This window comes from Polypterus senegalus, chromosome 14 (genome assembly GCF_016835505.1).
Source record: "Polypterus senegalus isolate Bchr_013 chromosome 14, ASM1683550v1, whole genome shotgun sequence".
NCBI lineage: Eukaryota > Metazoa > Chordata > Cladistia > Polypteriformes > Polypteridae > Polypterus > Polypterus senegalus.
The window spans coordinates 105833535-105848558 of record NC_053167.1 but is presented as its reverse complement, the minus strand read 5'-3'; the positions used below and the strand labels follow the sequence as shown (position 1 = coordinate 105848558).

The window sequence follows — 15024 nt, the reverse complement described above, 5'->3', positions numbered from 1 at the left end:
AAATCGTCTTTTATAAAAAGGCAATACTTTTGTGAAATATTTTTTTGGATTAATCTTCCATAGTAATGCAGCCACACGTATCTGTTTTTGTTGGGTTTTTTTTGAGTAACACGGTTATCTTACTTAAAGAAAATAAGTATTGCATTATGCTTCTTGTTAGTTTAAAAAGTAAATTGACAAAGTAAAGCACATTACCCCAACTCTAACAAACCTACAATATGCCAAAGCTACAGAAGGGTAATGTGATGCACAGAAAAATATACAATAATAAAATTATAATAGTAATAATAATGCAATAATAATAAAATTACATTAGCTTGTATTTATATTATTAACACAAAATTCCCATGTATTTACATTCCCTGATACATAAAGATTCCAAAAACACTGAAATTGCAACACCAACCCATTGCAGTGCACCAGAAAAATATGCATAAAAATGGAATTCAAATGGCAGAAATGGCAATATGGCCTAGTAACAAGCTTTATACCATAAGGTCTCTGATTAGCTCTGCATGTGAAACAGAGGTACAATTGTGCATACGCAAAAAACAGAGTACTGTTTTTAAACCATTTTAAGGTACTACAGTGCAATTTTTTAGTTTTGCTTTCTTTGGAACAAAAGACATGACTATTGATATGATACACAGTATTTTTTAAGGATGGATTAAATTGCATGTACCTTATGAATAAATGCAAACTATTAAAGGTGAGGCTGGACGGGATACACTTGATACAGCACTAAGCCTAGACTCCTTGAAATACTGCTTTTATTTCTAAAACATAACTCATTTCTTTTCTCTATTTTGACATCTTCCAAAAAAAAAAATGCTCAAGCATTTTGGATGGATATCCATTATGGGCAGCGTGGCATGCAACCCTGAAAAGTGAAACGATGACAAACAGCCTCTTTTTTTTCCCTGGATGAAACAGCTTGATCCGCATTTCTTCTTCCAAGCTGCACTCATTCATGCTCTAGGCTCGGAAGCGCTTTGCATATAAAGTAGCAACCTAAGGGATCCAAGCGTTGTGTGCCTGCCTTTTTAGTTTATTCAGTGAGAGCTCACTTCCAGGTACCTTAATGAGACAGTTCCACTTGTGTAACTAGACAGCAGGGTCTGTGCCCGCCGTGTCAACGAGACCCATCCATATGCCTTTATAATATTTTCTTTTATTCTGCCGCACCCGCATCAGGCATTTGTCATCTATTGTCTGAGGAGGGTGTTAAGGATGCCTAAAGAATATTCCAGACAGTGAAGGCTGTTCTGTGCTTTGTGCAGTAATATAAATAGCCCAGCTGCTTTTATTCATTGCTTTTGGAATAAAATGAATGTGTAGCTTATGTGAAGCCTTTAACCTGTTTTCATTTGTTTATCACCATAGGTTAGACTTTCTTCTTGGCCTAAAGAAGCTCCTGGCTCTTGGTTCAGTGAATTTAAACGTGGCAAAATTGTAAGTATTCCCAGGCTACTGTAAATGATCTAGTTGTCCAATGAGCTACCCAGATGTAATCTTGAGTAAAATGTCTTATTATTTTAAATCCTTTAGTTTGAATCTAGGAATTCAAATATTGAAGAGTTGTAATAAAGACTAAACAGAAAAAGCATGCTAAGGACTTGTATTTCATATATTGACATGGAATTCTCAAGATTTACTTTGAGCTTCTGGTCCATGTTGACATCATTGCATCACACACTTTCTGCAGATATGTCAACATATTCATAAAGATGTTCTATTGGATTTAGATCACTAGCCACTGAAGAACACTGAGCTCATTGCCATGTTCATGAAACCAGTTTGAGATGACTTTCATTTGTGACATTGTGTATTATCATGCTGGAAGTGGCCATTAAATGATATATAAATTGCAGGCATGAATGCACGTGGTCGTAAATAATGCTCAAACAGACTGTGGCATTCGAGCGATGATTGATAGGAATTACCGGGCCCAAAGTGTGCCACATAAACATTCCCTCACACCATTAAACCAACTCTACTGCCTTGGTGGCATAGATTCATGCTGAAGGTACCAAATTCTAACCCCACCATCTGTATGCCTCAGCAGAAATCAAGATTCATCAGACCAGGCTACATTTTTCAGCTATCTAGTTTTGGACTACTTGTCTGACAAGAGTGGTCTTCTGCAGTTGTAGCCCATCAGAGTTAAGTTTTCACATGTTGTGCATTCCGAGATTCTTTTTTGCTCTCCATAGTTGTACAGAGTGGCTAGCTTAAATACTGGAGCCTTTCTGTCAGCTCAAACCAGTCAGTCCATTCTCCTCTGACCTCTATCATCAGCAAGGTGTTTCCATCTGCAGAACAGCCACTCACTGGATATATTTTTATTTTTCGCACCATTCTGAGAAAATTCTAGAGACTATTGTGCATGAAAATCCTAGGAGACCAGTAGTTACAGAAATATTCAAACCGGCCTGGCTCCCGCCAATTCTGATGTTTTATGCAAACTTTACCTGAAGCTCCTGATCTGTACCTAATGGACTTTATGCACTGCACTGCTGCCACATGATTGGCTGAATACAAAAGTGCATAGGCAGGTCTACAGGTGTCCCTAATAATTTTCCTATTGAATGTATTTCGGCATTTGGAGTAGCAATGTTACAGGAAACCAGGGCCTATTGTGCTATTCAGCACAAGGCAGGATCAAACCTCTGACTAGATGCCTGTTCAATGCAAGGCACTCTTCCTTGCACATTCATTTGCTCACATACTGGAGAGGTGTGAACAAGCAAACTCCACATAGCTGGTGCTTAGGCAGCTCCCCACTCACTTTGCCACCCAGTATATAATAGATTTTCGCAGTGCAGCAATATAGATAATTCTAGCTTACCCTAGCATCATCCAGGGCAGGAGATATGCCAGGGCTAGAAAGGATGCCAGACCGTTGCAGATCACTCTCTCCTGCATATTCATGCCAGGTTAAACTGCAAAAAAATAGCAAGCAGGCTAGTAATTAAACCAAGGAACCTAAAGCTGTGAGGCAGTGAGCTGCCCTATTATTATTATTATTTACAGCGCTCCTATTCTTTGTGTTACACCAAATAAATATTTATCATTCAAATGATTGCTCCGAACCTACTTATTCCATCACAGAGTTGTCAGAAGGTGACTCTGATTTAAGCAACACCTAGCAGATGCAGGAATCAATCTTGGATTGTTTACTCATATTGAGCCATTTCTCATGAAAAAGCTGTTAACCTAAAAGAAACATCTTAGAAATGGGGAAAAATAACAAAAGAAAATGCACGTATATATCTAGAGAAATTATAAACTGAGAGCTGAACCCAAGTCTGACGTGCTGTGAGTCAGAAGTGGTAACTACTGTGCATTCCTGCTACCCAGAAGTGTATACGCTTTAAAATATAATGAGCAAGCTTAATCCTTTGATGAAGAAAACAGTGCAATATCATTAAATTACAAATGGAAACACAAATTATGTGCATAAACTTTTACTGCAAATCAAAACTTCCTCCCAAGGCAAATTGCTTGCCAGATGTGCATTACTAGAAACGATTCTTTTTTTATTAGAACTTACGTCGGCAATATTAAAACTTTGAAGGGAATGTGTAAAACGCCCAGAGCAACAGAGAACAGCATTTATTCCTTAATTTGGAAAATGCTAAAAATGGATTTTAAAGCTTAATATACATTTTTCTCATTATGCCATTCAGTTTTTCATCATCTTTTTTCTTTTACAAAGATATTATATGTTATCATTCAGAATTTACTGTAGTATTTTGTCAATATTACACATTCAAACAGCTTGTGTTTTATGGTTTTTAAGAGTATTTTATTATGTATGTTTTTCACTACCATTATACTATATGGTAGGCACTATATAAATAAAATGTATTATTATTATGATTTTTATATTTATTATTATTATTCACGCACAACAATTTTTTATGCAATGGGTGCCACAAAGTTCGAGGCTACTGCCTCATAGCCTCAGGAACCTAAATGGGTTTAAATTTCGAGCTGGTTACATACTCAGTGGAGTTTGCATATTTATATTGTGCTCATGTGGATTTCTTCATTTAGCCGAATTTCTTCCCCAAAGCCGTTACATTACATTACTGTTACATTACACTAGTGCCTTTAAATTGCATCGGTCTGAGTGAGTGCAGTTGTCTGTGTTAGCGGGCCCTATAAAGTACTGGTGTCCTGCCAAGGACTGAATCCTGAATTGTGTCTGGGACAGGCTCCTAGAACATGGACAGATGTTTATACAGAATTGTTCATATTAGTTTTTGTAAGTACCGGTGTAAGTACAAGGTAATTACAGATTGCATAGTAAGAGCCGCAATATAGGGAAATATATAGCTCTCATTATTCCATATCTGCCTACATGCTTATCTATGCTGATAGTCCTTATGTAAACTAAGTACATTATGAGAAAAAAAACGGGAAACATTTCCTGGATTTCTAATTAAATAGCTCTTAAAAGGTGATCATGGGTACGTTTCCCAAAAATGATGAATCTTAGCAATTAACAGTCAACTTTACGATGAACATACATAACATACGATATTCTTTCTAGTGTGTTTTAATTGACCACTTTACAAGTGAGTATAAAGTACTACTTTATTAATCCTGTCCCAGAAATTTACTAGAAAAATGCATCATAAGGTGAGTGAAAGTAATTGATAGACAACTTTTCATTATAAGTAGTATGAGTATTTAGGTTGGATGAAATAAAATTGTGAAAATTAATATGAAGTATACATGACATCAGAATTTAGATAGACAATTAAGACAAAGTGTATATATAAGCACAAATATTAACACTTATTGTTTGGGAAATGAATTAAAAATATGACAGACATCCACTATAAAACAAAACCCCAGTTTTCTGAAAAAGAGCGTATTCTTTTAGATGACAACAGTGTCTTGTTTACTAAGGCATGTGGTAGCCTTTCAACAGGGAGCAAACATGAAAAGAGTTAACAGCAGCACATTACAAATTAACGTTGATCTCTTTCAGACATACAATATATATTAGGATTATATAGTGTATATACAGTATGTTTAATTTATATAATCTGTTATTTTTCCTCAATTCTTAAATGAAGGTGAGTAAATAAATTCCAGTATATATTAAAAACTGCCACACTTCCTCAGACGGTGCATAGTGTGTTTATTTCTCAAATACTTGTGGAATAACTCAAGTATCATGAAATGCAAGTAAAGTCTCTTAATTAGACACTGGAAAACAAAACAAAATACTTTTGTAAAAATGGCTGTAACCTGCCTACCTTCTTCACCAGTTGGGTATACACAGTCTGCTCTAAGATCAGGATTTTTGAGATTTGCTACCTCAATTCTCTCTTCCTCTTTTGACTGGACACAATGGTTATGCAGAATATCCCATAAAACAACTACTCGGCTGACATGAAAATCTGATGCCATCTGATGACTTTTGAATGCACTGGAAGCACATTTTCCATATAGCTATGCCTACATTCATACCTGCACTCCATCATAGTGGGTTTGTTGATGTGCTGCTTTGAATTGTTCTTAGGTTGCCATCTACAAGTTAATTACAAATGTTAATAAAAATTATAAAGTGGATACCTACTATCACTGAGTAGTCATCCACCACAAAATCTTTCCATGTCTTGCTTTTTAGCACTCTGTCAAAATGGCTCAGATGAAGATGTCATTGGTAAACCTTGGGCACTTTGCCACAAAATCTGTGAAAGTCCTTAGTAATTGCAAAAGGAAATGTATATTCAGTGCAGAAAACCTTTATGACATGTTTAACAAAACTCCAAGAGGCTGGGAATATGAACAGGTATCAGTTACAAGTCATTGATTTAATACAGATAATGAGTGAATGGTTGGATCATGAGGTGCTGGTCTGAGACACATTACTCTAGGTGTGTTTTCCTTACTGCAGCCATCTTTTCTTTCCCCAGATGTACAAGCTTATAATTCTTGTCCTTTCCTGTTCTTTTTTTCCCCCTTCTCCACAAAAATTCAGAAAATCTCTCCATCAAAGTAAAGATAGCTGAAACTTTAGAAAACATTTAAAGAACGTATCAATATAAACTTAAAAATTATAATTATTAAAAGAATATGTTAATTGGGAGCATGTATATTATGAAGGATTTAATGTGTTATTTTAGTTAGGGTGGGCTTTAAGAATTTTTAATAAACAGCTATTCTTAAAATAGAAATTAGGATGCTCTAAGCGTTACAATGCTTTTGGGAAACTCACCTGAGATCTTCATATAATTTATAATAAAAGATGAAGCCACTAGGATTGCACAAACGGCACATAGGAAATTGCGCATTTCCATATTTTTATTGGCCAAATATTCATTGAGGTTTTTAAGTTTTTTGACAGAACTCCTGTCGTAGGTCAAGGGACGGACAGGACTCAAACGGAAGGTTGGGGTGCCAACTGGGCCACCCCATTTACTTTGAAACAAAAATTGAAAATATTAGGCATGTGATAGCACAGAGGTAACAAAATGCTAAGGCTTTAGCCATTGACTTCACATAGATGGGTTCTGGAGACAGTATTGGCGCTCCGTAAGGCGGTGCACTTGTCTCCTGAATGAGGCACCACTTCCCAGGACTGCCTCACTTTTAGAGTTCTCAGACTCAAAGAGGCATGTTCAGTTGACCTCAGTGAGTTGTTTCTCAGAGTTGTGGGTGATTAAAGATGTACAAGAGTTACTGATTGCACCCCCTGGTGTCCTGGAGTGGCAGTGCATACATCAGTAAGGCCTGAAAAGTGACTCTTAGATACACAAATGTGACACTGCATATTATTCAGCAAGTACTGTAGAATTAGGACTGTGCAAAAAAAAAAAAAGTTACTGAATGTTGTTTTACAGTATGTACTATAATCCCCGATGTTGATTCTAAAAAATGGTGCTGTCTATAAAACTATGACATTTATTTTTATTTTAAACTTTACAATAGTTACAAAATGGGTTAATTTATGTATCTATATATCTTTTTCTTGTTTGCTTATTTTTATATTAAATTGTGCTTATTTGCAGCTGTCATATGTGGATGCTGAAGGCAGTCAAATTAACATGGTTCAGATGACATTCTTAAAACTACTGAGTGCCTCTGCAAGACAGAATTTCACTTACAATTGTCACCAGTCAGTGGCCTGGCATGATGCATCATCAGACAACTATGACAAAGCTCTGAGGTTCTTGGGATCAAATGATGAGGAAATGTCCTATGATAACAACCTATACATCAAAGCTCTCTATGATGGTTGTGCAGTAAGTATTTATGACTTCCTATGCTGTCTTTAAAATTACACAGATCTTTTAGCAGAAGGCTTTCAGACGAAGGTTGGTATTAAGCAAAGGGCATTTTATAACAAACTAGTCATAAAATAACATATTGCTGCAGCCTGAGCCTGGTACAGTATTTGGAGTGTTCAAGCCCTGCTGTTGAGTTCTATGTCTGTGGAGTTCTCCCTTTGTCTATATGGGTTTTTCTTCCATGTAATCTGGTCTCCTCCCACATCCCCAAAGTCATGCCTGTTAGCTAATTTGATGGTTCTAAGCTGGTTGTGTGTAGACAAGGTATCCTGTTCAAAGTTGCTTCATTCCTAATGCCCAATGTATCAGGTATAGGCCCTGGCCTTCTATGACCCTGAATTGGTTTGAGAAGGTTAGGTGATGTAAACATCCAATTCAGGATATTGGAGTAAACGGGAGTGTTCACATAAAAGTAAGCCTTCCTTCCCAGAGGAAAGAAAAAAGTGAACACACCAGAAAATTACACTTTCATCCCAGAAGTAATGAAATTTAAAGAGATCATGTATACCACATTATGTGCAGCTCTGCATCAGTGTATGATGTGGGTACAAGTGTTAGAAATCAAAGGGCTTTCTGTGCACCTGCAACTGCACGTCCATTGATCTTTCAAACTGACAGCCTTATCACATGTGGTTTACAAAGAATCGCAGTTATAATCATTGATGGCTCAAATGAGATTAAAAATAGTGTTGAGTCTAGTAACACTGGGATATTAAAGAAATCCTAAAGTTTAAATGCATGTTCACTCACTCAGCTATGTCATAAAGAGCCTTTTGTACTCAATATAATCCCAAATTGCTGTAAATAAAAGCTTTTCCAGCAGTCGTATTATGCAGGAACTGTTATGATAAAAGCAACAAACAGCAGGCTATTCATTCCTCCATTCAGTACCTAGTCAGTCCGCAATTAAAAAAAAATTGTAAAAAGCAATAAGATGAATTTGTAGAAGAGCTAGAATCTTAGAACATCTGTATGTATCTAGAGACTTTGTAGCCGGTGTTGCCTTCTGGTTAATACACTTATCTACAACACTGTGCCAGAGTCTGTTACACCCACAAAAATTATTTTTAAAGCTAGTTATCTAGAAAGCAAATGTCTGCATACAATAAAGACAAATAAACATTGATACAATGAAAAGTAACATATTTATTGTTATTGTTATCATGTTTATTTATTTCGGTGACACCATCTTAAGAAGTAGCTGGATGAGCTATTGGAACACACTAGATGGCCTTAATGGTCAACTGTCCTTTGTCAAATTTCTTATGTTCTTATCCTTAAGCATTTCTTTCAGAGCCAGCAAAGCTACATTACATAGTCTGTTCTCTTCTGTATGTTTTGGAGAAATTAGGTCTGATTGTCCTCTTATTCTTTAAACTTGTATGGAAAATTTCCCTTAGCTCTTAAATGCTCGTTTTTCTTTCCTAAACCTGCAATGTGTTCTTATAATTTTGAAATAAAAGCCCAAAATTATAATGAAGATATAAATGGCAAAAAACCAGTTGGCTATAGTCACTCATTATCATCAACTATCCTGTGGAAACCCATTTATCTATTATTCAGCGGTAAATTGTGCTTGTTATCAGCAACTTATTATTTCACACTTCTACATACTGCACTAAAAGGCTTTTTTTCTTTAGCTACAACATAGCAAATAATAGTCTATGCTTTGTGCTAATGTACCAATAACACTTCTGTTTGTTTTTCTTCTACAGTCAAGAAAAGGCTTTGAAAAGACTGTAATAGAAATCAATACACCTAAGATTGATCAGGTGCCCATCATTGATGTGATGCTGAATGACTTTGGGGATCCAAACCAGAAATTTGGATTTGAGGTTGGACCCGTCTGCTTCCTTGGTTAAATTTGGGGTATGTGACGGATCAGCCAGCAAGCTGCGACTTGGTACCACCAGCCCACTTCAAGCCACATGCAAGTTTTGAATCCAAATGATGTAGAGAATATGTCTTTTTGTCTATGTATGTATTACCTAGAAAATCCTCGTTGCCCTTGTAGGGCCAGAATCACATGACTTATACTTGTTATGGAGAATGGTGAAGGACATTTGGTGCTGTGAGAATGGCGCCCAAACAACAACTTGTGGATGTCTGAGGGTTCTGTGAAATGACCCGCACCCCCAAGCTTTTGAATGCCTTTGGTGCTGTACAAAAATGACTACAATGGTGCTTTTTGAAATGCAATAAAGAGGTGCTAAGAAGGTGTATTTTAATAAACTGTAATTATTCTTTTGTACAATACTGTTATTTCCAGTTTCACTTTCAAAACTTGCATGTGTCTCTGCATCGCAACTGGCTTTTAGCTTTAATGTTGTTTGAAAAAAGAAATATATATATAAATAAAAAATGTCAATGAATACTGTGTACCTGTTATGAAGACAATAAAATGAGCATTTTCTGTCAATTCAATCCCCTTTTCTAATTATGAGCTATCCCTGTTGTATATAATGACACCACACCGAGCTCTGGCATTACTCACACCCACTTTCAAGACCCCTGGTGACAACTGGAAGCCCTTCTTCAGCACATTTCTTCTGTGATATCATTTGGTCATGCAAAGGCAATCCCGTTATTACATTTTTGTTATGTTATACCTCAAAGACAAATAAGAGACGTAAAATGCAAGCATTTGGCACCCACTCTACTTTTGATTTCATGAGTTCAGTTTTTCAGGGGTTAACTTTTTTCTTAAAGATATAAAATAATTCTTTTTGGGACATCTGTTCTCACTGTCTTATTTTTTGTGAATTAAATAAATATATCTTTACATAATCCATGTTTTATAACAATTTGGTGTCTTTCATGTTCTCTTCTAGAAATGTAACCTGGAATCAAAAACGTGTATTTAATGTGTCCATTGTTTTGCTTACAATCCTGTAAACATTATGTAAAATATTTTGAAGCCATCTTTTTTGGTACTGCCTATGCATTTACCTTTTGATCAGTGTTTCTTCATTATCTTGAAAGTCAAACGGAAATACCATAATATGTCTAGGTCATGTGATTCTACCTAGTTGCTAAGCAACATCGAAGGGACTTCTAACTTAAGAGCTTTCTGTCTTGGACTGGCATTATGTCTGACTTGTCCGGGATCTGTTTAATTTAAAGCTGGTTTGGTCTTCCCTCAGAGTATTATCTGCATTAGTTGTCACGGCAGTAGTAATAACATTTTAAATTCTTCAAAAATTCCCTTTTGTAATTATTTCCATAATATATATAAGACTTGAAATAAATGTTTGGTAACTTTTGCTTTATGAGTTGTTAAATTAATTGGATTAAGATGGAACTACAATATATTGACCGTTTTGTAATAAAATGTTTGACACATTTCACATTGTGTAAAACTAAGGTACAATTTTTTTTTTCTGGTTAAGATTATCAGATTTTTCTTCAGACCAAAGCTTGTAACTGTGAGCATCAAAGACAATATAAGAATTTTCAACAATAAAGATCAAGTCTTGTCTACCTAGATGTCATTCATTTTATTACAAGTGCAAATAAAACATTTGTTTAATGTGTTTTTAAATGTCTCATTTTTGTTATATACAGGAAAATGTAAAAAATATAACCAAAAGTTTTGTCTTATCTTTATTATGTGATTTTAAGTTTGTCACTTGTTCCAGAAATTGAAATGATTACAGTTGGTAACATTTTCCATGTTTATTAATAACCATGTATGCTAAGGTCTCTCTTGAGATATGCATATATGGAGCTATGCGTTCATCATTCTTTTTCTGAACACATTTATTCCAATTCAGTGTCATAGTGGGAGTAGATAGATAGATAGATAGATAGATAGATAGGGGCTTATTTGCTCCCAAAGTAAAATAAACTTGATAGAAGCTCAAGAAAAATACAAATATTAAAACAAGACCAGAACCCTAACCTGGCTTGGATAATACGAGAGCTGCTCTTGTCTGTTAACAGAACAGGCTTGTTGGTGGGAATAAGAAGTACAATTAGTCAGAGGTTTACATTTAAAGGCATTAACATTTGGACAGAGCAGGTCCATCTTGTTGTCTCCAAAAATTGAACCTACTGATAGAAGTTTATTTCTTTCAAAGTTCCTCTGGTTGATGTGACCAGCATTCTAGGGTCAGAATGATTCATCACTATAGTGTTGGTAACAGAGCGAATCATTTCTGTTTGTGAGGTAATACACATTAACAAGGATGATGTATCATATCTCCCAAGGCATTAACATGGACAAATGGAGTCAGTATTTTAATGTCTGGATTACACATTTTAGCTTTAATTATAAAGTGTTTGCCTTTTTACCATTGCTTATTCAAATAAATCTTCAGTCTCCCTCCAGCTTTTTCTAATCTGTCTGACTGTATCAGATGAAACCCATACAACATTAAAATGTGGTCTGAAGTAGGAAGTTTAAGATGGTCCTCTGTGAAATCCTTGTGCCTCTTCATGAAATGTGACAGTTCATCCAGCTCATTTAAAAGCTATCAAGCACTCCTCATAATATGAAGACAGGCCAGACATGGAACCTTTTCACCCTATTTTTGCACTAATGTTTCTCCCTTTTCATCCTCTGAAAAGCTGCTCCTGTGATAAGGTGTAACAACAACAACAACAACATTTATTTATATAGCACAATTTCATATAAAAAATGTAGCTCAAAATACTTTACATAATGAAGAATAGAAAAATAAAAGATGCAGTAAGAAAATAAAATAAGTCAACTAATTAACAATAAGATCAGATGGCCAGGGAGGACAGAAAAAAAACTCCAGACGGCTGGAGAAAAAAATAAAATCTGCAGGGGTTCCAGACCATGAGACCGTGCAGCCGCCTCTGGGCATTCTACCTCACATAAATGAAACAGTCCTCTTTGTATTTAGGGTTCTGACGGAAGGGCTTGATGATGATGGACACGTAGACTTCTGGCTTTTAGTCCATCAATGATGGCAGTAGTGATTGTAGAGCTACCAGCCGAGTATTGCTGTATTTAGTATATCCTATTTTACATTCCTCAGAGTCTCACATATTCAATGTTGTAAATATAAGGTAGTGTTTGGGTCCTCTACACTCAACCTGTGACATCTCTTGTCCGAAAGGCATTTGAGATGAGCCAACATTTCGGCTTGTGTTTACAGCAGCATATTATCAATTTAAAAATCCATTCACAAACTTATATTGAGGAGCCAGATGCCTGATCACATCTAAACTTAACAATAAATAACAATTGTTAAAAAAAAAAGTTTAACTACACTGCAAAAAATGCACAATCAAAAACTAGACAAGAAACTTTAATAGCAGTGGTTTTGCTTGTATTTAGCAAAAATAATCTGGCAAAGGGTTAAGCAAAATTTATTAGACAAGACTTCTAAAAGTAAGCTAAACAATCATAAATATAAATGTTTGGATACGTCAGTAATTCTTACAATAAGGGATACTAGACTTAATATAATTATTCAAATACTTTTCAGTAGGCTTAGATTTCATTTTTTGCAGTATAGTTAGTGACTAATTCTGATCTGGACAGCAGTCACATCACATGGCACCCTTAATCACCTATTATTTCCCATTCAAAAACAATCAGTAAGCCTAACTTGTATCTTTTGGATACCCAAACAAGCCCTTATGCATAAAAAGGTCTACAGATTGTAAATTAAAGCCCCTGACTATGATAATAGCACCCCCAGAAGCATAACATACTTTTTCAATCCCACATAATCAGGCACCTGGAAGGGGGACTGAAATGCAAGGTAATGTATGATCAAGCTTTGGATAAGGTCCCAGTCCATTGTAGGGTCCACTTTTACACACACTCAAGGTGTCTTAACAATGTGGGAGGAAAACCAATGCTGGAATTGGGATGAAAACATGCAAACATCATATGAACTATGGTGGAGTTTGGAAACTGAAGCCAGGACACTGGCTCTATGAGACAGTACCACTAGCATCTGCACCACCATGTCAGCAACAAACAAAAGCTGCATAATTTCAAACATAAAAAAGGCAACTTTAAATTAAACTTGCTCTCGTGCTGTATTTACTCCAAATGCATTCATTTTTCCTGAACACTCCCACACCACAGCAAACTGCATCACTACGTAGAATTGAGTGACAGAATATGTGAGGTCGGAAAATATTTTTCTCATAATAAAAGATTTGGCTGCTGTTTGGCATTTTGGCTATAACACACTGAAATAAGTACAAATTAAACATATAACCTTATGGAATGTTAAAAGGACTGTTAATTAAACAGAAAAATCTTGCATCATTTTAGTTTATAGCATCAATGGTCATTTTTTTTATATTAAGACAATGGATTTATTATTGCTGCATAACCTTGTTTTAATGACTGAACTTTTATGTCTATTATTTCTTTAGTTTGGAAGTTGCCACTTAATTGGTGGTTTATGAGAATAACGTTAACAACTTCTTAGTAGTAGCACTATCAGTACTGCTGATGTCTTAAAATTCAGCAATAATTAGATTATATAATTAGATGATGTTTCGGTCTGTTGGTCAACCTGTGTGTTGTATTTAGCAACTCTAATTAGAAGGCATCTTTTCATTTGTGTAATTACAATGTATTATTAATGGATTATTTTTAATTAGTAGTTTCCAGTAGGTAGATTACAAACTAATTTGACTTTCCAATGTAGTTCATTTTTGTGGTGTTTAAAGATTAACTTTGCTATCTGATTTATAGTCTTTAAATAACACAGGTCTGCAAAAATAACTTATAAAACGTTTTAATTGTGTGTAGCTATTTTGTTTGCATTCATAAAATGTAATTGAAATTTAACTAATTACATAATTTATTCATGCTCAATATTGTTCTAAATCAATTCAACATGAAAATAGCCAATCTAATATTTTAGATCATGTAAAGGCAGGCTCTATTGTAGGAGTAAAGTTGGTCAGTTTAACATCTGTGGCAGAGCGCGGGCACTAAGCAAACTCCTGTCAATCATGAAGAATCCACTGCATCCACTTAACAGTGTCATCTCCAGACAGAGGAGTAGCTTCAGTGACAGACTTTTGTCACTGTCCTGCTCCACTGACAGACTGAGGAGATCGTTCCTCCCCCACACTATGCGACTCTTCAATTCCACCCGGGGGAGTAAATGCTAACATTAATTTTATTTTTATTTTTTTCATTTTTATTACTATTTAATTTAATATTGAAATACTGCTGCTGGATTATGTGAATTTCAAATAAAGTATCATCTATCTATCTATCTATCTATCTATCTACATTCATTAACTATCTATCTATCTATCTAAGAAAACAACAATACACATTCATTAACTTACATATAACTACTGTAGTTTTTGTCGCGACTTAGTGTCCCTTCTTAGTTTTCTTGATCCAAAACTGGTGGTCTATCATTTGTCCACTTTATCTGCTCCCTATATATCAGTGGTTCTTAAACTTTTCTTACGACTCAGTTTTACCTGTATGTGTCTTTGTTACCCACAATCACTACAGAGCAACATCTCATGCCCTTTGTAGAATCACTGGCAAACGTTGTCCATGAGGGTGTTGGCAATTTCTTCTTGCCCAACCATTGCAAGGCATTTCACAAACCATTTGCGACCCTTTCACATTAAGTACTATTGTCACTCTACGACTCAGCAAGGCTGAAGTTCAGACAACAGGTAATCCACAGTTTAAGAAATGCTGCTTTAAATCATTCAGCAGTAGTCCACCATCATACCGACAGCCCAA

The 15024-nt window shown here is 35.5% G+C and overlaps 1 protein-coding gene across 3 annotated transcripts in view; it reads left to right on the top strand.

The window, feature by feature from the left end:
• The window catches only part of LOC120515258 (collagen alpha-1(XI) chain-like), a 286385-nt gene extending 277018 nt beyond the window's left edge, over positions 1 to 9367 (top strand). For all 3 annotated transcript variants that reach the window (XM_039736095.1, XM_039736093.1, XM_039736094.1), the window contains 3 exons: positions 1384 to 1452; positions 7032 to 7265; positions 9026 to 9367. In XM_039736095.1, the coding sequence (XP_039592029.1) occupies positions 1384 to 1452; positions 7032 to 7265; positions 9026 to 9172 (450 nt within the window). In that variant the 3' untranslated portion in view covers positions 9173 to 9367. The remainder of the gene's footprint in view (positions 1 to 1383; positions 1453 to 7031; positions 7266 to 9025) is intronic.
• Positions 9368 to 15024: the final 5657 nt, after the last annotated feature.